Source organism: Aythya marila, assembly GCF_965140915.1.
Source record: "Aythya marila genome assembly, contig: HAP1_HAP1_SCAFFOLD_54, whole genome shotgun sequence".
NCBI lineage: Eukaryota > Metazoa > Chordata > Aves > Anseriformes > Anatidae > Aythya > Aythya marila.
Window position 1 is genome coordinate 7433 of NW_028137406.1, and position 20711 is coordinate 28143.

The 20711-nt window shown below is 61.6% G+C and overlaps 2 protein-coding genes across 2 annotated transcripts; both read right to left on the reverse strand.

Annotated features, from left to right (window-relative positions):
* Positions 1–1444: 1444 nt before the first annotated feature.
* On the reverse strand, positions 1445–17072 carry TYK2 (tyrosine kinase 2). The gene is made up of 25 exons (XM_082785243.1): positions 16746–17072; positions 14936–14997; positions 14634–14829; positions 13437–13560; positions 12193–12337; positions 11715–11878; positions 11064–11448; positions 10670–10861; positions 10196–10353; positions 9980–10103; positions 8936–9128; positions 8747–8853; positions 8293–8469; positions 8109–8196; positions 7874–8001; positions 7303–7438; positions 6870–7021; positions 6590–6740; positions 6183–6280; positions 5677–5869; positions 5363–5481; positions 4561–4733; positions 2792–2909; positions 2598–2708; positions 1445–1711 (listed from the first exon to the last, which is right to left on the reverse strand). The coding sequence occupies exons 3-25, from the start codon at positions 14824–14826 to the stop codon at positions 1577–1579; spliced, it is 3564 nt and encodes a 1187-aa protein (XP_082641369.1). The 5' UTR covers positions 14827–14829; positions 14936–14997; positions 16746–17072; the 3' UTR covers positions 1445–1576.
* Positions 17073–18212: 1140 nt separating this feature from the next.
* On the reverse strand, positions 18213–20227 carry CDC37 (cell division cycle 37, HSP90 cochaperone). Its single transcript, XM_082785242.1, has 3 exons — positions 20049–20227; positions 18858–18929; positions 18213–18736 (listed from the first exon to the last, which is right to left on the reverse strand). The coding sequence occupies exons 1-3, from the start codon at positions 20211–20213 to the stop codon at positions 18575–18577; spliced, it is 399 nt and encodes a 132-aa protein (XP_082641368.1). The 5' UTR covers positions 20214–20227; the 3' UTR covers positions 18213–18574.
* Between the last annotated feature and the right edge of the window lie 484 nt (positions 20228–20711).

Here is a 20711-nt window from a genome sequence, read left to right on the forward strand (position 1 = left end):
GCCTGCGGATTGGTCGGTTCGGAGAGGTGAAGTCACCGCCCCCGCGCTTCTATTCGCTGTTGGGGTGAGGCCACGCCCACTATGAGCCCAACCCCTTCCGGAGACTCCCTGGGTCTTAAAGGGGCCGCGACCCGCTGGGACCTGCAGGGACCACAGGGCCCCCCCCGGCCCTATAGGGGCCCCCGACACCCCCCGGCCCTATAGAGGAGCCAGGCGCCCCCATAAACAGCCTTATAGGGACCCCAAAAAGGCCCCAGCCCTATAGGAACCCCAAAAGCCCCCCCAAATCCTATAGGGAGCACTGACACCCCCCATAGGGCCCCAAAAACCCCGCCCTATAGGGGTCTCTGAGACCCCCTGGCCCTATAGAGGAGCCAGACGCCCCCATAAACAGCCCTATAGGGACCCCAAAAAGCCCCCATCCCGACAAGGACCCCAAAAGCCCCCCCCCACAACTCCTATAGAGGGCCCTGACACCCACCCTATAGGACCCCCAAAACCCTGCCCCTATATAGGGACCCCAAAATCCTCCCCAGCCCTATAGGGACCCCAAAACTCCCCCCCCCAATGCTATAGGGAACACTGACACCCCCCCATAGGACCCCCAAAACCCTACCCTACAGGGCCCCCAAAACTCCCCTCTGCACCCTGCAGACTCCTGACCCCCCCCCCCCCCCAAAAAATAATCACCCTATAAGCCCCAAAGGAGCCCTGACCCCCCCCCAAACCACCCCATAACCCCCCCTACCCCATTATGGGGGGGGCACAGACCCCATTACCACCCCCATAAGGCAGGCAGAGCAGCCGGGGCCGTTACAACCTTTATTGGGGCCCCCCCCGGTTGCCCCCCACCCCATAACCGGGGGGGGGGCCGCGGCATCACACAGCAGGCAATAAATAAAGGGTTATGGGGCGGAGCAGCCCCCCCCTTTTTGCACATTTCGAGGTGTGGGGGGGCCACCAGCCCCCTCATCCCCCCCAAATCAGCTCCGTCTGACCCTAAAAACCCCTCCCGGGGGCAGCACCACCCCCCCACACCCCAAAAAGCTTTGTGGGGGGGGGAGACTCAGTGCCGCCCCCCCCGACCCTAAAAATCACCTCCCAAAACGCAGCGGAAAACCCCAAACTGCAATAAAGTGCCAAATTCTGTCGCTGACCCCTTCTTTTTGGGGTCGCGGGGGGGGGTGGATGGGGTGGGTGCCCTCTCAGTGCCCCCCCCTCTGCCCCTAAAGCTCGCGGTCCCCAAATTTTGGCGGGGGGGGGGGGACGTGGACCCCATAAAGGGGGGTGAGGAGGGGCTGGGGCCGTCCCCGTCCCATTTCACAGTGTTTGGCCCCATTTTGGTGTGTAGGGTATGTGTGTGGGGGGGGAAATAAGGCGAGGACAAAAAAAGGGGGGGGGGTGAAAAAAGAGGCACGGCGGCGACAGGCCCCAAAACCCCAAAAAAAAAACAGAGCGAAACCTGGTCCCGCCCTAAAACCCACCCCCCAAAAAAGGGGAAAAAAAACCCTAAAGGTGGGGTCTCCCGGCCCTAAAGGGGCTGGGGGGGCCCTAAATGTGTGTTGCCCCCCCCCCCTCAGCAGAGGCTGAAGACGGAGGGGGCCTGGGCCCGGTATTTTTCGTGGAAGGCTTTTAGGATTGGGACGAGGTTGGGGAAGGCCGGGCGGAACGAGGCCTCGGCCTCCCAGCAGTTCTTCATCAGGCGGTAGATCTGGGGAAAAAAAAGGGGAAAAAGGTTAAAAAAAAAAAAAAAAGGGGCTGGGGGGGGAAAAAGGGAACAGGCAGGGGGTGAGGAGGTAATGGGGTGGGGGGAAAAAGGTTGAAAAAAGGGGAAGGGGAGTAAAAAAAACAGCCAGGGGGGAGGATTTAATGGGGTAGGGGAAAAAGGTCAAAAAAAGGGGAAGGGTCCTAAAAAAATACACCCAGGGGTGACAATTTAATGGGGTGGAAGGGAAGAAAAGCTCAAAAAAAGGGTCAGGGTCCTAAAAATCCCATGTAAGGGTGACAATTCAATGGGGTTGAGGTGAAAAAATGCTCAAAAAAAGGGTCAGGGCCCTAAAAAACCCATGGAGGGGCGATGATTTAATGGGGTTGAGGGGAAGAGAGCTCAAAAAAGGGTCAGGGTCCTAAAAATCCCATGGAAGGGTGACAATTTAATGGGGTTGAGGTGAAAAAAAATCTCAATAGGGTCAGGATCCTAAAAAACCCATGGAGGGTTGACGATTTAATGGGGTTGAGGGGAAGAGAGCTCAAAAAAGGGTCAGGGCCCTAAAAAACCCATGGAGGGGTGACGATTTAATGGGGTTGAGGTGAAAAAAAGCTCCAAAAAAGGGTCAGGGTCCTAAAAAACCCATGGAGGGTTGACGATTTAATGGGGTTGAGGTGAAAAAATGCTCAAAAAAAGGGTCAGGGCCCTAAAAAACCCATGGAGGGTTGACGATTTAATGGGGTTGGGGTGAAAAAATGCTCAAAAAAAGGGTCAGGGCCCTAAAAAAAACATGGAGGGGGTTTTTAACGGGGTGGATGGGCAGGGCCCCGTTTCCGCCCGTTCCCTCATCCCACGTGGGGACTTTTGGGGTGGGAGAAAGGGGATTTACCTCGCAGGGACAGTCTTTGGGGCTGGGCAGCCTCTTCCCTCGGTCCAGCAGCTCGATCAGCCTCAGCACCGTCATCTGCCCCTGCGTGGCCCCGATCAGCTCGATGAATTTCTACGGGGGAGGATTTAGGGGGTGAGGAACCGGCATCGGGATCGCCCCCACCCCGGGATCCCGGCCCCAAACCCCAAACCCACCACGGGAGGGCTCTGAGCGGGGTCGCAGCGCGTCAGGAGCTCGTAGAGGGTCACCCCAAAGGACCAAACGTCGGAGGCGTAGTAGAATTTGCACTCCTTGAGGCACTCCACGGCGTACCTGGGGGGCAACGGGGGATTGGGGACACAACGGGGGATTGGGGACACAACGGGGATTTAGTGGGGTCACAATAGGGACACAATCAGGGCCCAACGGGGGCACAATGGGACCCAATGGGGCTGCAACAGGGACTCAAAAGGGACCCAATGGGGCCACAATCAGGGCACAATGGGGGCACAATGGGGACACAATAGGGTCACAACTGGGACTCAATGGGGACACAATCGGGGTCACAATCAAAGCCCAATGGGGCCACAATTGGGACTCAAAAGGGACCCAACGGGGACACAATCAGGGCCATGATTGGGACCCAATGGGGACACAATGGGGACTCAATAGGGACACAAGTGGGGCCCAACGGGGCCGCAACAGGGACTCAACAGGGACCCAATGGGGCCACAATCAGGACCCAATGGGGCCACAATGGGGCCACAACTGGGACACAATCAGGGACCCAACAGGGACACAATCAGAGCCCAATGGGGCCACAATTGGGACTCAAAAGGGACCCAACAGCGCCACAAGGGAGCCACAATTGGGGACCCAACGGGGCCACAGTGGGGACACAATCGGGGCCATGATTAGGACCCAATGGGGCCACAATGGGGACTCAACAGGGACCCAACGGGGACACAATTGGGGCCCAATGGGGCCACAAGGGAGGCACAACGGGGACACAATCAGGGACCCAATGGGGCCACAATTGGGACTCAAAAGGGACCCAGTGGGGACACAATCGGGGCCATGATTGGGGCCCAATGGGGACCACGATTGGGACTCAACAGGGACCCAATAGGGCCGCAACAGGGACTCAACAGGGACCCAGTGGGGCCACAAGGGAGGCACAATCGGGGACCCAATGGGGCCACAATGGGGACACAATCAGGGCACAGTGGGGCCACAACAGGGGCACGATGAGGACCCCACAGGGCCACAATGGAGCCACAATTGGGGACCCAACTGGAGCTCAATGGGGCCACAACAGGCATCCAATGGGGCCACAATCGGGGCCCAATGAGGCCAGAATGAGGCCACAATGGGGACCCAACGGGGCCACAATTGGGACCCAACAGGGCCACAATGGGGCCACAATGAGACTACGATCGGGACCCAATGGGGCCACAGTCGAGACCCAATGGGGCCCAACAGGGCCACAATCAAGGACCCAACGGGGCCACAATGGGGCCACAACTGGGGACCCCATGGGGCCACAATTGGGACCCAATAGGGACACGAGACCACAAGCAGGACCCAATGGGGACACAATCGGGGACCCAACAGGGCCAAAATCGAGACCACAATGAGGGCCCAATGGGACCACAATGGGGCCACAATTGGGGACCCAATGGGGCCACAATCGAGACCACAATGAGGGCCCAATGGGGCCACAATAGGGCCACAATTGAGACCACAATGGGGGCACAACTGGGGACCCAATGGGGCCACAATCGAGACCACAATGGGGGCACAATTGGGGACCCAACGGGGCCACAATTGAGACCCAACGGGGCCACAATCGAGACCACAATAGGGACACAATTGGGGACCCAACGGGGCCACAATCGAGACCCAATGGGGCCACAATCGAGACCACAATAGGGACACACAACTGGGGACCCAAAGGGGCCAGAATTGGGGTGGCGGCGCTCACCAGAAGACGGGGCTGTCCCCGTCCTCGCAGACGCGGTAGTACTCGTGGCCCTCAGGGATGGCTTTGGCCAGGCCGAAGTCCCCGATCTTCACCACGTTCTCGTTCTCCAGCAGCACGTTGCGGGCGGCGAGGTCCCTGTGGATGTAGTGCAGCGAGTGCAGGTAGGCCATGCCCTGCGACGGGGGGGAAAACGGGCTTAGAGGGGGCGTGGGAGGGGCGGTTCGGGGAGGAAAAAGGGGATTGGAACCGTTTTGGGGAGAGAAAACGGGATTTAGAGACATTTAGGGGTGGAGCAAAAGGGAGGTGGAGGCGGGGAGCTCAGCCAGGTCTCGCCGTGCTTTTACCCCAAGGTTTTTACCTATACCAAGAGGTATTTATGTGGGGAGAAGGGGGGCTTTAGAGGCAGTTTAGGGAGGAAAAAGGGGATTGGAACCGTTTTGGGGAGGGAAAATGGGACTTGGAGCCATTTAGGGGAAGACCAAAAGGGAGGTTCAAGGGGGCAGGGAGCCCGGCCAGCTCTTGCCGTACTTTTTCCCCAAGGTTTTCCCTATAACAAGGATATATGGGGGGAGAAAGGGGGCAGCTTGAGGCAGTTTAGAGGGGCTTTAGAGGCAGTTTGGGGAGGAAAAAGGGGATTGGAACCAATTTGGGGAGGGAAAATGGGACTTGGAGCCATTTAGGGGGAGACCAAAAGGGAAGCGAAGGTTCAAGGGGGCAGAGATCCCGGCCAGCTGTCGCCGTGCTTTTTCCCCAAGGTTTTTCCCCATTTCGGGGATGCCCCAGCAGAGGTCGGAGCCTTTACCTCGCAGATCTGCTGGGCGAAGAGCAGGATGTGCGCCAGGCTGACGTTGTGCTTGGGCAGGTAGTCGCGCAGGCTGCCCAGCGGCACGTACTCCATGATCAGCTGCACGATCTTCTCCCCTGGCCGAGGAGCAGCAGGAGGTGAGGCAGAAACCCCAAAAAAAAAAACACCCAGGGAGAGGAGAAACACCCCAAAAAATTGTGTTTTGAGCCTCCCCACCACTTGGGCTGATGGGGAGCGAGCAGAACGCGTTCAGGCTCCACGAAACAGAGCCTGGAAGCCGGGTTTGTGCCCTCCTCGCAGCTCCTCCTTACCCTGCTCGCTGCAGCAGCCCTTGTACTTGACGATGTTCTCGTGGTAGAGCGTCTTGAGGATCTCGATCTCCCTCTTCCAGCTGGCCAGCAGCTGCTGGCTGCAGCCGGCCTTCAGGGATTTGACGGCCACCATCTCGCCCGTGCCGTCGTTGGTGGGGTCGTAGCAGTAGAGGCTCACCTTGCCAAAATGCCCCTGGAGGGTTGGAGCAAGGATTGGGGGCACCACCGGCACCGTTCCCCGCTTCCCCCAGCCAGGCCAGGGAGGTTTTTGGGCAGAGGGAACAGCCACGGTGGCAACGGGTTGGAAATAAAGGCTTTTGAGCCTCGTTCAGGTGCAGATTTTTGGGGGAAATCCGGGCAGAAAGAGGCCGCTGCTCTCAGAGGGGATGGGAGCGTATAAATGGCGCGTGGCTGCTGCAAAGGGAACATCCGACGGGGTCCCAGCCCCTCCGCGTGTCCCAGCCCACCCAAAAAGACCTCGGTGTCTTTGGGGGATCCATCCTCACCTCCCCCAGCTCGCGGATCTTCTTCAGGTAGCGCTTCTGGAAGACGGTGGGGTCGGACACGGGGAAGTCGGGGTTGACGGAGGTGACATCCACGAGGTCTGCAAAAGACGGGAGAGGTCAGGGGCCAGCCGAGCTCTGAGCCCCTTCTGCTCCTCCCCTTGCAGCCTGGGAGATAATTTCTGCTCCGGGGCTTTGCTCCCCAACAAAAATTGGCCAGGGAGGGGAGAAAAGAGCCCCGTGGGGAGGGCTCACACCATTATTGAAGCTGCGAGCTCCCAAAAACAGACGCTGGCTGCGGCTGTGCCCACGCCAGCGCCGGGAAGAAGCTGGGGAGGGAAGGGCAGGGGAGGGAAGGGAAGGGCAGGGGAGGGAAGGGAAGGGCAGGGGAGGGAAGGGAAGGGCCTCACTGTGGGGCTGGAGCTGGGTGAGGTCCCGGAGGATGGTGCGGAAGGACGGGCGCTCGCTGGGCGCGTAGCTGAGGCACTGCGAGATCAGCGTGGCCAGCTCCTTGCAGGAGGGCTCGGGCAGGCGGTGCCTCTTCTCGTAGAAACGCTCTTTCTGGGGGAGAAAAGGTAAAAAAAAAAAAAAAAAAACAGGTCACGGACGTGCCCGCAGCCACGGAAGAGCTCAAAGCTGTGAGGATGAGGGAAGCCAAGCGCCCCGCTGTCCCCGCTGTCCCTTTGTCACCTCGGAAGGCGTGCGCTCCTTGAGGGGGACGTCGGCGTCGAAGCAGATCTCCAGCAGCGTGGTGCCGAAGCTCCACTTGTCGGCGGCCGTGCTGAGGTTCCCCATGTCCTGCACGCACTCGGGGGCGATCCAGGGGATGCGATCCACGCGCTCTTTGGGAAGGAGAAGGCACAGGGGTGGGGGGGTCAGCCAGAAGGAGACACAACCCCAACCCCGCGGGATCAGCTTTCAGGCCGGCTGCCGTCACGGGGCTGGCATCAAAACCTCTCCAGCGCCCAAAACTGAGGGCTGGAAGGCAGGCAGGCGTTGCCAGAGCAGCTGAGGCATAACCCACGCTTTTGGCTAGCCGCAGGAGGTGGAAAAACCTCCACCAGCTCCCAACAAGCCCGGGCCCAGCCCTGCCCGGCCCAGGGAGCCCCGCGGGGCGCGGTACCTTCTCGAGACAGCACGGTGAAGCTGACCCCGGGGTCGCTGAGCTTCACGAAGGGCAGGGAGCCGTCCTCCAGCCCCTTCCTGGCCAGCAGAATGTTCTTGGCGCACACGTTGCCGTGCACCAGGTTCTTGTCCTCCTGGGGAAACGAGGAGACAAAGAGGGTCGGAGAGGAGGAACGCCGGGGAAACAAAACCGCTGCGGCGCTCCCGGCCCCCGCCTTCCGTCCCCTCCCTGCCTTTCTCCTCATCCCTCCGCACAAAGCTGGAGCCTGGGGGCAAATCCAGAGCCTGGGGATTACCCAGCGCAGCTCACGCCTTCCTGAGCTGCTGGCCAGAAGCCCAGCAAGCAGAGGAAGCAGCTTCCTCCTCCTCCTCCTCCTCCTCTCCTTCCCAGCCCCACAGCCCCCAGCTGAAGCTCCGGAGCAGCTCCAGCATTTTGGGTCCCCACAAAAGCGCTCACCTCCACCACAGAGGGAGAAGGGACAGGTTATTATGCTAAAAAACCACATTTATCTGCTCGGAGAGCTGAGCAAAGGGACCGATCCTCCCCGCTGTGCCCCCCAGCCCCTCACCAGGTAGCTCAGGGCGCTCGCCAGCTGCTTGGCCACGGTGATCTTCCAGCTCACGGTGACCCGGCCCTTCTCCTTGCGCAGCAGCACGTCCAGAGGGCCGTGCTCTACGAACTCCTCCACCATGATATCTGGGAACACAAAGCGGGGGCGTTTTGGGGCCAGAAGCCCCAAAATCCGGCCCTAGGAACGGCAACGGGAGGGCGGCCGATGGGTGCGGGGCCAGCCCGGGACTCACTCTCAGAGCCCCGCACGCAGACGCCGTGCACGAAGGCCAGGTGGACGTGGGACACTTGGCTCATCAGGCTGGCCGTCTCGAAAAACGCCTGGAAAGAGCCAAAAAAGGAGGGTCAGGAAGCTGGGGGGCACCACCAAGCTGCCCAGGGAGCTGGATCGCCGCTCAAGAAGATCGCGGGGCTCACCAGGGCGATGTCTCGGTGGCTGGGGTCCAGGACTTTGAGCACCACGTGCAGCTCCCTGCTGTTGTTGTTGGGCTCGCTGGAGAAGTACTCGGCCTCGTCGTCGGCCCCGGCGGCGCTGCAGACGTTGAGGACGCCGTCGTAGATGTTGGTGCGGGTGCCTTGCCCCAGGTGGGCTCGCTGAGGGCAGAGGGAGAAGGAAAATGAGCAGCGGGGCTCTCCCCGTCCCCCCGCTGGGGCTGTGGGTGGGCAGGGAAGGAATTGCGCCCTGAGCCGACCGTGCTGCTGCTTTGCTTCGCCCCCTCCTTGCAGAGGGAGGGAATAAAGGGCTGAAACAACCCTAAAATGTGTCTCTGCCCTTCCCTCGCACGGTGGCGGGGGTTTGGTGGCATGCCCTGACCGGGAATTGGGGATCTGTCCCCAAAATCCGCATGCCCCGTCCCCAAAAGCCACTGACCTGCGTGATCTCGTTCTTGCGGATCTGGTGGAAGCTGAGCTGGGTCAGGTTTAGGATCTGCTTCGTGCTGTCCTTCACCTTCCACGTGATCAGCAGGTCCGAGATCTCTGCCAGAAGAGGGAACCGAGCCTTCGGAAACCGCCCGGTGCCCCCTCGCTCCCGGGGGAGGAGGAGAGGCACCCCCCCTACCTCCTGGTTTGGGCGGGCAGCACCTCTTCACCGTGAAGCTCTCCTCGCCGGATTTGAGGGTGCAGCCCTTGAGGACGTCCAGGAGCTCGCGCAGAGTGGGGAACTCGCGGTCCCAGCCCTCCAGCACGAAGGAGCTGCCCTTCTTCTGGATGCGGAACTGCCGGTACTTCGGGGCTCCCTGCGCCCCGGGGCCCTGAGGGAGGGCAGGAGGAGTCAGGACGGGTGGTGGAGCTCCGGGACCCAAAGTTTGGCAGCTCCGACCCCGCTCCTAATGGGGTCGGCACCGTCTGGAGATCACGGCTCTGCCTGCCCCTTGCTGGGCGAGCAAACGGAGCCGTTCCCCTTCCCTGGTTTGCTGAGCAGGACAGAAAACTGCAGGGATTTCAAAACTGCAGGGGTTTAGCAGCAACAGGAGCAGGACCCAAAACCGCAGGGATTTCAAAATTGCAGGGATTTAGCAGAAACAGGACCCAAAACTGCGGGGATTTAGCAGGAACAGGAGCAGGACCCAAAACTGCAGGGATTTCGAGGCAAAAAGAGTAAGATGTGAAACTGCAGGGTTTTAGCAGCAAAAATGGCAGAACTCAAAGCTGCAGGGATTTAGTAGCAACACGAGCAGGACCCAAAACTGCAAGAATTTAGCAGCAAAAAGAGCAGGACCCAAAACTGCATGGGTTTAGCAGCAACAGGAGCAGGACCCAAAACTGCAGGGGTTTCAAAACTGCAGGGATTTAGCAGAAACAGGACCCAAAACTGCAGGGATTTAGCAGCAAAAAGAGCAGGCCCCAAAACTGCAGGGGTTTCAAAACTGCAGGGATTTAGCAGCAACAGGATCAGGACCCACAACTGCGGGGATTCAGCACCAAAAGCGCAGGCTGCTCCACCTCAAAGCTGCTCCCCTCGCCCTCCCGCGTGGAAACTCCGCTGGCCGAGCCCAGCTACGACCCAAGCAGCAAAAAGCGAATTTCCAGCTCGCAGATTTCCCTTTTGGCACAGCGAATCCTCCCCGGGGAAGGCCGCGAGGCGCCGGGACGCCCGCCCTACCTGCTGGTGGCCCCGTTTGACCACGGACAAAATCATCCTGTTGAAGTCGAGGACGCTCCAGCGGATGATGTAGAGCCCTTCCTCCTGCTCCTCCCGCCGCAGCTTGGCGAAAACGAATTCCTCCCTAACGAGGGGGAGAAAGAAGGGGGAAGAGGCTCGAGACGAACCCCACGGCCCCGGGACGTCCCCCGGGACGCTGCGGGCCACGGGACGTACTGCATGGGGCCGTGGATGCCGTTGAGGATGCTCATGACGAGGCGTGGAGGAGCCACTTCGTGGCACAGGTAGTGGCTGGAGTCGGCCGTCAGTCGGAAGTAGCCGTCCACCAGCGAGACCAGGGAGAGGGCGCTCTCGTAGGACGGGAGGAGCACCTCCTGGGGGGCCCGAGAAAGCGGCCAAAATCAGAGGAAACCGCCCCAAATCCCACCACCACCACCCCCCAGCCGGCCCGAGGAGAGAGCGAAGAACTCAGAGAGGGAGGAAAAAAAGGAGGAGAAACCCTCGTTCCTCTCCTCGCTGTCCCCAGAGGGGAAAAAAATCGTGGAAAAATCCTCGTTTCTCTCCTCGCCGTCCCCGGAGGGGGAAAAAAAAATGGATTTTTTCCATTTTCTTCTCCTTGCTGCCCCCTTGCAGCCCCCAGAGCCCAACCAAAACCCCCCACGGGTGTTGGGACGGGGTGGAGGTGCTCACCAGGCACTGGTTGTCCTGCCGGTTGATGCTGACTCTGCAGTCCTTGATGACGACGTGCGTGATCTCTCGGAAGTGGCAGAAATGAGCCCACTTGGGCTCGCTGGGCTCCGTTTGGCGCGGCCCCCGGGGCTCCGGCTCCTTGCTTCGGTTTTTCCTCCCGAAATAACCTCGGTGGGCGACGGCCTCAACGCTCTGCGGGGCCGAGGACAAAGGGAATGGGGGAACGGCACCACTCGAAGCCCGGCGGCCAAACTGGGATGAACTGGGAGGGAGCTCAGGGATCCCCAAGCCCCGTTTGGCTTCCAAACCACACGCCAGGCGGCGGCAAAACCCGGGAGCGTGCGGTTTGCACCTCGCCCCACCTCCGTGGCCAAAACCCCAAGGGCTAACCTACCTCGGGAGGCACGGGCCGCCACTGGATGCCACCCGTGCCGGTGACAAGGACCTCGTGGGTCACGGGGGGGTCCCTGGGGAGCAGCGCGTGGCCGTGCTCCGCCGGCGCGTGGCCCCCGTTGACGTAGAGCGGCGCCTTCTCGCCCTCGGAGGAGGTCTCCAGGGAGAGCACGGGGTAGAGCTCGCTGCCGAAACGGGGCGCGAGGTGCTCCAGGGTGGCCAGGTACTTGTACATGATGTCCTGCTCCGTCAGCTTCCCCGCGCTGACCGTGTGGCGCTGGAAGCGCTGCACGAATTTCTTGAAGACGGTTTTCATGCGGAATTTGGTCAGGTAGTTGTTCTGCTGGATCTGGCGGTAGAAGGAGCGCGGGATGCAGTCCTTGAAGCTGCACGGGGGAGGGAGAAACGGCTCAGGAAAATAAATTTTGTTCTGGGATCGTGCCCTAAAGCAGCCCAGCAGGCTGCGCTGCCCCGGCGTCTCCGAAAATTGGCTGGAAAAGGGAAAGCGAGGGCACGGAGCCAGGGAAGCCGCCCCCTCTGCGCTGGCTCCTGCTGCCCTCTTGCAGCAGCCTGCAGGCAGAGCAGGAGAAGCCCCTCGGAAAAGCACAGAGCAGAAATTTCCAGCTTTTTGGCACCGGGGCCAGGCGCTCACCTGTATTTCCTGGCCACTTCCTCCAGGGAGATGCCCTTCTTGATGGCGATGTGAGAGAGGTGCAGCACGGCCATGCCCAGGCTTTCGTTCTTGAACCTCTGGATCTCCTGCTCCGTCTGCAGGTCTCTCAGGGACGCCACGTCGTTGATGAATTCAGACTTCCCCTGGCGAGGAGGAGGAAGAAAATTCAACAATGAGGGGAAAAAAAAAACACCCTGCGCCGGCTCCGGGGCTGCTTTTCCTATATTCTTTTTTTCCCACGTTGTTTTTTGTTGTTTTTTAATGCTGTAACGGGATCCCCTCAGCCCAGCTGGATTTAAAAAAAAAAGCATTGAGGGCCCTGGCAGGCCCCCAGCTGTGTTTGCCCTTTCCACAAAGCACCCAAAGTTGGGGAAACAGCCGCTGACGAACGGGTTTGAGCCCTTGGGTGTCCCAAATCCCGGCCTGACCAGGATCCGGCCGGTCCTGCAGCCCTCACCTGCTCGAAGAGGTACTCGAAGGACGCTTTGTCGAGCACGGCTCCCCCCTGCAGCCTCTCGTCGGGGGTCTCGCTGGGCCGCGGCGCGTTGCGGTAGACGGCCGGCTCCTTCTCGTTCATCCCGTGCCAGTTCCGAAAGTAATACCTGCAGCAAAGCACCGGGACGGGGTCATCCCCGCTCACCGACACAGAAAATGCTGTTTTCACCCCAAAATCCCCCTAATGATGACTTCCTGCTCCCGCAGAGGGTTTTTGCCACCGGTCCCAAGAGGATATGGGGGTGAGGAAGGAGCACGCGGGCGGCTGCACGGGTTCCCAGCAGGTTTTTAGGGCAAACCGCGCCGCCAAAACCGCTTTGAAACCCTGACCTGAGAAGCAGGCACGTCCTCGAGGCGCTTTTCCCCTCCTCTCAACCCCAAAAACCACATCCAGCTCCAAAAAAAGGGGCAGAAGGGACTGGGTGTCCCCAAAAACGAGGCGGGTTGGCTGCAGGTTGAGAGCCGTGGGTCGATTCTGTGGCTGGAGGTGCCGCGAGGACTCCAAACCTTTGCCCTGCTCTGCTGCCCGGGGCTTTTTGCAGCACCCAGCCCGTTCCTAGAGGGCACAACGATCTTCCCATGCAAAATTTCCCAATATTTCCCACGTGAGGACAAGCAGAGGGAAGCATCAGCTCCCTCCCAGCCCCATAAGAGGCAGGAGGAGCCACAGGAGTCGCTTTGAAGGCATCGGGCAGGAGTGAAGGCAGCCCCAGGCTGCTCCTCCCCGCGTTTTTACCCTCACCCTGACAGCTCAGCCTGAAAAAGGCTCCCCCAGCGAGACTGCTGGCAGGAAGAAAAGCAGCAGCGAGCTCAGGGATCACCAGGGAGCCTGAAAACCTCGCTGAGAGGTCAGAAAACGGAGCCATGGCCCATAGGGGGCAAAAAAATATTGCCTCAGGGGGGACCGGGGCTGAGCAAGGCAGCAGAGACACGAGCAGAGGAGCCCCAGGACTGGAAAAATTCCTTTTTCCAACCGAGGCGCAGGCTCCAAAGCCGTCCAGCTCCTGGTTTGCTCCTTCAGGGGCTGGATTTAGCCGAGCCCTGGTGGCTCGCCGGCTCCGTGCCAACCTCGGGCGCGTTTCCAGGCTGCTCCACCAGCTGCCCGCCCCGCGGGGGTGCAGGAGGAAGCCAGCACAACCCCGGGGTTTATTTATTGTGTTCCAAAAGGCACCCGGCTGCTTCGAGAGGCTCAACGAGCGCCCTCACCTCATGCGGAAGAGGAGGCTGAGGTTGGTGTCCTTGCCGATTTTGAAGACGTGGTTGGGGGGCAGCCAGGTCCTGCTCTGGGGGTCGTAGAGCGCGAAGAGGCTGTAGCAGAGCGGCGTGATGCCTGCGAAGACAAGGCAACCAGGAGCTTCAGGCACGAATTCGCAGCAGAAAACGTTAAAAAAGAGAATAAAACGATAAAAAAGTCTTCGCTGATTCCCTCCGAGCTGCCAGATTCCTGGTGGCGCAGCCCCCGGGCACGCTGCTGACAGCGGGGGCAGCGACCGAGGCGCCCGGGGACGGAGCCTTCCTCCTCCCCAGCACCCTTCCTAAATGTCAGAGGCAGCAGAGAGGTGCTGGGAGGGGGGGACACGGGCATCTGCTGCCTCTAAAAATGCTGTTAAACAGGGACACGGGCATCTGAGCCTCATTTGAAGCCAGCCCCACGCTTTCCATCCTGCCGGGGAAGCCAGCTGGGCGCAGGAGCCACAGCACGGTGCAGAGACGCCGCGGGAAACACCGTGGGAGACCCGAAACGAGGCTTTTTGAGACCCAAAACGAGAGCGTTTGGCCAGCGAGGGGAGAGCTGCAGCCTGCTCCAGCAAATCGGGGCTCAAAAAGACACCGAGCCGCAGCTCAGGGCTGCGAGGAGCCCCCCCCCCGGGATCAGTTCTGCAAGGGCTGCACCCGGGGGGGGGGGACCCCACGGCACGGGGAACGAGAGGGAGCGAGGAGGAGAGGAGGAGAAGTGCTGCAGCCTGACCGCAGCCCCCGTTCCCCCTTTCCCCAATCGGGGGGAGGAGGTGGAAGTGGTTGGCTGGGGGAAGGCGCTTTTGGTTCCTTCCCTTCGCTTCTCACGTCTCTAGCTCGTTAGTAATTAGCAATTAAATCTCCCGGCCGCCCCGCTCCGAGCCCGTTTGGCCCGTCAGGATAATTACAGCGCCGTCTCCCCCTCCTCTTCTCGACCCTTGAGCCCTTTTTGTCGTATTTCTCCCCGTTTTTTTGGGCTGAGGGGTGAGAGGAGCGCTCTGCGACTCCCACCTCGCCTCGCCCCAAGCCAGGGCGAGCGAGGCTGAACTCCCACAGCGGGCTCGGCACCAAAAAGCCGTTTTTTAGGAGCAAAAAGGGGAGCTCGGGGGGGTGCCAAAGAGCTCGGGACGAGGCGGCGCAAGCGGAGGGGAACGCCGCCGGGCTCACCGATGCGCCGGGCGAGGTCGATGCAGATCTCCTCGGCGCTCGGTGTGCCCTGCGGGTAGCTCTGGCATCGCTCGCGCTCCTCGGGGCCGCCCCAGTGCAGGGAAACTTTGAGGCCACCACCGCCGCCGGGAGGGGAGCAGCAGCCCTCGGGCTCCGACTCGCTGTGCTTCACCGCGCACTGGCACAGAGACATCTCCTGCGGGGCAAAAGGATGGGGTTAATGGGGTTAATGGGGTTAAAGGGGACAGGGAGGGGGTAAGGGGGCACCGGGAGCGCCCCCCTCACCTCCCCCGGGCACCCACCTCGCCGTCAGCTGGAGCATAACGCGGAGCTGGTCCCCTGGCAGCGGCGGCGACGGCGTTCCCTGCGTGGGGAGGAGGGGTTGGGGGTGACAAATTGATCCGTGGGCCCCCCCAGGGGGTGCAGGATCGCGGTTCCCACCCCAGGACCACGGCTCCCACCCCAATCTCAGCCCCTGCCTCTGCCCCCGAGGCCCCTGAGGGTTTGCTCGCTGCAAATTTGCCCAAATTGTTTTTTTTTTTTTTCTCTTTTCTGCCAAGAAAAGGGTTCGGGTCGCAGCTCAGCACCCTCAAATCACCACCAGGACCCCGAGCCGCCTGCACCCCACAGCTCCGGGCCCCGCTCTTCCATAGGGACAGGGACGGACACGGAGCCGTGACCCAGCCCGACAGGGAAAACCCAAACAAATCTGGAGTTTTCAGCCCTAAAAAGGCTCAGGGTGGGCTTCTCGTGGCATTCAGGTGCTTAAAGACGCCAAATAACCAGGTTTTGCCCCAAAAAAGCTTTACTTTGGGTGCCTGCAGGCCTGATAGGGGATCTGAGCAAGCTCAGGGCAAGGTTTGGGGTGGTTTTGCCTCTTTTTGCTCCCCGCCAGAGGCCCCGAGCGAGGTCGGCGGCCCCAGGAGGCCGCGGCTCAAAGGTCGCGGGCAGGAGAGGGCGGGGAGGGATCGGGGCCGGCCGCTGGCACCCCCGTTTCTAGGGATAAGGGGGGATTTGGGATGTTAGGTCCCCCCCAGGCCCCAAAATGGGGGATGTCAATGGGGTTGGAGTCCCAGCACCCCAGATCCTGAGCCTAAAACCTCCCCGATCCTGACCCCAAAGCCCCCCTGATCCTGACCCCAAAGCCCTCCAGGTCCTGAGCCTCCAAATCCTGACCCCAAAACCTCCCCAAATCCTGACCCCAAAGCCCCCCAAATCCTGAGCCCCCAGGTCCTGACCCCAGAGCTCCCCAAATCCTGACCCCACAGCCCCACCCCCACAGACCCGACAGCCCCCAGCCCCCCCCACATCACAGCCACGACTGCTCTGACCCCCCCCAGGCCCCACACCCTGAAGACCCCCATATCCTGCGCCCCCACACCAACCCCACAACTCCCCCTCAGCCCCACGTCCACCCCCCTTCACCCCCACAAATCCCCCCGGCCCTACGCCTCCCCCCCAGCCCCACAAATCCCATCAACCCCACAACTGCCTCCCCCCGACCCTCCATCACCCCAATGTCCCCCCCAATTCCCCCTCAGCCCCACGTTCCTCCCCTGGCCCCACAAATCCCCCCTCGGCCCCACATCCCCCCCTCCCACCCCAAAACTCCCCTCCACCCTACACATTGCCCCCCCCAGCCCCACAACCTCCCCCCGACCCCACAAATCCCCCCTTGGCCCCACAACTCCCCCTCCAGCCCCATAAACCCCCCCGGCCCCAGAAACCCCCCCCCAACCCCTTTTCCCCCCCCCTTGGCCCCACAACCCCCTTCCAGCCCCATAAACCCCCCCCCGACCCCACAAGTCCCCCCCTCGGCCCCATATCCTCCCCTCCCACCCCACAACTCCCCTCCACCCCACATTGCCCCCCCAGCCCTATAACCCCCCCCCCCGGCCCCATAAACCCCCTCCCGGCCCCATAACCCCCCCCCAGCCCCACAAAACCCCCCCGGCCCCATAAATCCCCCCCCGACCCCATAAACCCCCCCTCAAAGCCCCCAATTCCCCCCCCCAGCCCCACCCCCGCCCCAAATCCCGCTCTCCCCGCCCCCCCCGGCCCTGCCTTCCCCCCCCGCAGCCCCCCCAGCCCCCCCCCAAGCCCCTCACACACCGGTCCCGGTCCGGTTCCGCTTCCGCTCCCAGTTCCGCTTCCGGTCCCGGTCCCGGCCCCGCTCCCCACCGGACCGGCCGCGGTTCCGGCTCCGTGGGTCCCGCAGAGACGCCGCCTCCCATTGGACGCCATGAGACGCGCGTTGCTATTGGCCAGCCGCCGCCACGGGGCCACGCCCACCCGCCTGCGCCCCGTGGGCGGGGGGCGAGCGCCGCAGGAGGGGGCGTGGTCTGTGGTGAATGGGCGTGGCCTACATATGTGGGCGTGGTCTTGGGTGGTGTGGGCGTGGTCTTTGGTAAATGGGGGTGTGGTCTGGAGAAGGGGGCGTGGCCTGGAGTAGGGGGCGTGGCCACAGCCGGGGCTTGGGCTCAGCTGGATGGGGGCAAATTGGGGGGGGACAGGGGGAAGTGGGGGGGGGGGGCAGGGGGCAAATTGGGGGGGAATTGGTGGGTGGGGGGGCAAATTGGGGGCACAGGGGGATGTGGGGGGGGGCTGGGGGCAAATTTTGGGGGGGCAAAGGTGGAAATGGGGGGCCTGGGGGGTCAAATTGGGGGGGAATTGGTGGGGCAAATTGGGGGCACAGGGGGATTTGGGGGGGCTGGGGGCAAATTTTGGGGGGGGGGCAAAGGTGGAAACGGGGGGGCTGGGGGGCAATTTAGGGGCACAAGGGGGGCAAATTGGGGGGGCACAGCTGGGTATGGGGGGGCAGATGGTCCAAATCTGGGGGGGGCACGGTTGGATTTGGAGGGGCAGATAGCCCAAAATGGGGGGGGGGGCACACAGGTGAATATGGGGGGGCAGAGGGTCTGAATTGGGGGGGGTACAACTGGAAATGGGGGGGGGGGGGGGGCAAAAGGTCCTAACTGGAGGGGGGACGTGGCCCAAATTGGGGGGGGGGCATCCCTAAAGTCGTGTGGTTCCCCCCCCAACCCCCTCCAACCAACACCCCCCCCACCCCCTTTACCCCCCCCCCAAACCCCCTTCACCCCCCCGAGCCAATATCCCCCTCCCAAGCCCCTTTTGCCCCCCCCAACACCCCCCACCCCTTTTGCCCCCCTTTTCACCCCCCACCCCCCTTTTTTGTCCCCTTTTTCCCCCCCAGCCCCCTTTTTACCCCCCCAGCTCCATTTTTGCCCCCCCAGCCCCCTTTTCACCCCCCCCAGCCCCCCTTTTTACCTGCCCCCCCGCCCCCTTTTTGCCCCCCCACCCCCGTTTTTACCCTCCCAGCCCCCTTTTTACCCCCCCAGCCCCCTTTTTACCCCCCCAGCCCCCTTTTTACCCCCCCAGCCCCCTTTTTACCCCCTTTTTACCCCCCCAGCCCCCTTTTTACCCCCTTTTTACCCCCCCCGCCCCCTTTTTACCCCCTTTTTACCCCCCCCAGCCCCCTTTTTACCCTCCCAGCCCCCTTTTTACCCCCTTTTTGCCCCCCCAGCCCCCAATTTTTACCCCCCCCACCACGACACCCCCTCTACTTCCATCACTTTTATTGGTGCCAGAGCCCAGGCGCTGCCCTGGAGCCGCGGTGACCATTGCACTGCCCGGCCCCCCCCCGGCAGGAGGAGGAGGAGGGGGGGGGGTGGACGACCCCCAAAAAAACCCCCCCCCCGCCCACACCCAGCATCGGAGGGGGGCTTTAAGGGGGGTGGAGGAGTCTGGGGGGGGTCGTGGCACCCCAAAAACTCCCCCCAAAGGGGCGAGGCGGGGGGCTGTGGGGATGCCCCCCCCCCAAAAAAAAAAAAAAAAAAGGGCTGTGGGGGGGGGGGGTGAGAAGCGTGCGTGGCGGCGAGGAGCGAGGAAGAGGAAGGGGGGGGGGAGGAAGAGCGGCCCCCTCACGCCTTCCCCTTGCCCTCGGCCCCGCTCTCTTTTGGGGTCTCCTTCGGGATCTCCTCGTAGACGGCCTCGGCCCCCCCCTCCCCGCTTTTGTCCCCCCCCTTGGCGTTGGGGACCCAGAGCCCGGAGTCGATGCAGCGCTGCATGTGGTACTTGGCCTCCTGCGAAGGGGGGGGGGAAAAAAGGGTTAAAAATATTTAAAAAAGGGTTAAAAATAAGGAAAAATGTATCAAAATGATCAAAAAGGGAGCCGCGGCCCCAAAAAAACCGCCCGGTGCGCACCGTGGGGTCCATCTTGCTGATGGTGTCCTGCAGCAGCTGCACGTCCTTCACGTCAAAACACTTCTGCAGCTCCTGGGGGGGGCAAAGGAGGGGGTGGGCAAAGCCCCCCCCAAAATACCGAACGCCTACAGGGTCACCCCCATCCCCTACGAGCCCCCCCTGCCCCCAAAAAAGCCCCCATGAAGCCCCCCAAAAGCCCAAACATCTACGGGGGAATCCCGTCCCCTACAAGCCCACCCCACCCCAAAAAAGCCCCCACAAATGCCCCCCCACCAAGCCCCAACCCCACAAAGCTCCCCCCAACCCCCCCCAAGCCCCGCACAAACCCCCTCCCCAAAACCCCCTCCTCACCCCAAAACCCCCCCAAAGCCCCCCAACCCCCTCCTTCCCCCAAGACCTCCCCAGAATCCCCCTCCCCCCGAACCCCCACCCTCCTCCAAATCCCCCAAAACCCCCCCCAAAACCTCCCAACCCCCCCATTACCCTTCCAATCCCCCAATATCCCCCAAAACCCCCCCAAAACCCCCCAGAAGCCCCCCCAACCCCCACAAACCCCCCCAATACCCTCCCAACCCCCCCCCCAGAAAACCCAAACCCCCTCCAAAACCCCCCAACCCCCCCAAACCTCCCCCAAACCCCCAAAAAAAACCCAACACCCCCCCCAGAGCCCACCAGGACCCCCTTAGCCTCCCCCAAAGCCCCCCAGAACCCCCCCCCAAATCTCCCCCAAAAATCCCCAATACCCCCCAAATGCCCCCCAGGACCCTCTTAGCCTCCCCCAAAGCCCCCTAGACTTCCCCAACCCCCCCCAAAAATCCCCAATACCCCCCCAGAGCCCCCCAGGACCCCCCCAAATGCCCCCCAGAACCCCCCCAACCCCCCCCAGCCCCCCTTAGCCTCCCCCAAAGCCCCCTGAAGCCCCCCAAACCTCCCTTAAAAAACTCCAATACCCCCCCGAGCCCCCCAGGACCCCCCAAATGCCCCCCAGAACCCCCCCAACCCCCCCTTAGCCTCCCCCAAAGCCCCCCAGAACCCCCCCAGCCTCCCCCAAAGCCCCTCAGAATCCCCCCAAAACTCCCCACTCCCCCCCAAAAAAAAAACAATACCCCCCCCAGAGCCCCCCAGGACCCCCTTAGCCTCCCCCAAAGCCCCTCAGAATCCCCCCAAAGCCCCCCAACCCCCCCCACTCACGGGGGGCAGGGACTCGTAGACCTCGACGGGGTCGAGCCCCCCCGGGCCGAGGCGCTTCTGGCGCTCCTGCTCCTCGTACTCGCGCAGCGCCCGCTCCACGCGCACCTTGGCGCGGCCCCGCACGCGCTCCTTGAACGCCTCCAGCTCCTCCGTGAAGCCCTCCATGTACTGCTGGTCGGCCGTCTGCAGGGCGGGGGGGGGAAAGAAAGGAGAAAAGGGGAAAAAGAAAGGAGAAAAGGGGAAAAAGAAAGGAGAAAAGGGGAAAAAGAAAGGAGAAAAGGGGAAAAAGAAAGGAGAAAAGGGGAAAAAGAAAGGAGAAAAGGGAGAAGAGAAAGGAGAAAAGGGGAAAAAGAAAGGAGAAAAGGGGAAAAAGAAAGGAGAAAAGGGGAAAAAGAAAGGAGAAAAGGGGAAAAAGAAAGGAGAAAAGGGGAAAAAGAAAGGAGAAAAGGGGAAAAAGAAAGGAGAAAAGGGGAAAAAGAAAGGAGAAAAGGGGAAAAAGAAAGGAGAAAAGGGGAAAAAGAAAGGAGAAAAGGGGAAAAAGAAAGGAGAAAAGGGGAAAAAGAAAGGAGAAAAGGGAAAAAGAAAGGAGAAAAGGGGAAAAAGAAAGGAGAAAAGGGGAAAAAGAAAGGAGAAAAGGGGAAAAAGAAAGGAGAAAAGGGGAAA

Coding starts and splice junctions, on each gene's coding strand:
- TYK2 (XM_082785243.1), bottom strand. CDS start 14,826: ATGTCTCTGTGCCAGTGCGCGGTGAAGCACAGCGAGTCGGAGCCCGAG. Junction 8,470..8,746: donor GCAAGAACGAGATCACGCAG/GTCAGTGGCTTT, acceptor CTCTGCCCTCAG/CGAGCCCACCTGGGGCAAGG. Junction 2,910..4,560: donor GGGGACAGCCCCGTCTTCTG/GTGAGCGCCGCC, acceptor GTTGCCCCCCAG/GTACGCCGTGGAGTGCCTCA.
- CDC37 (XM_082785242.1), bottom strand. CDS start 20,213: ATGGAGGGCTTCACGGAGGAGCTGGAGGCGTTCAAGGAGCGCGTGCGG. Junction 18,930..20,048: donor TCTACGAGTCCCTGCCCCCC/GTGAGTGGGGGG, acceptor TGCCCCCCCCAG/GAGCTGCAGAAGTGTTTTGA. Junction 18,737..18,857: donor TCAGCAAGATGGACCCCACG/GTGCGCACCGGG, acceptor CCCCCTTCGCAG/GAGGCCAAGTACCACATGCA.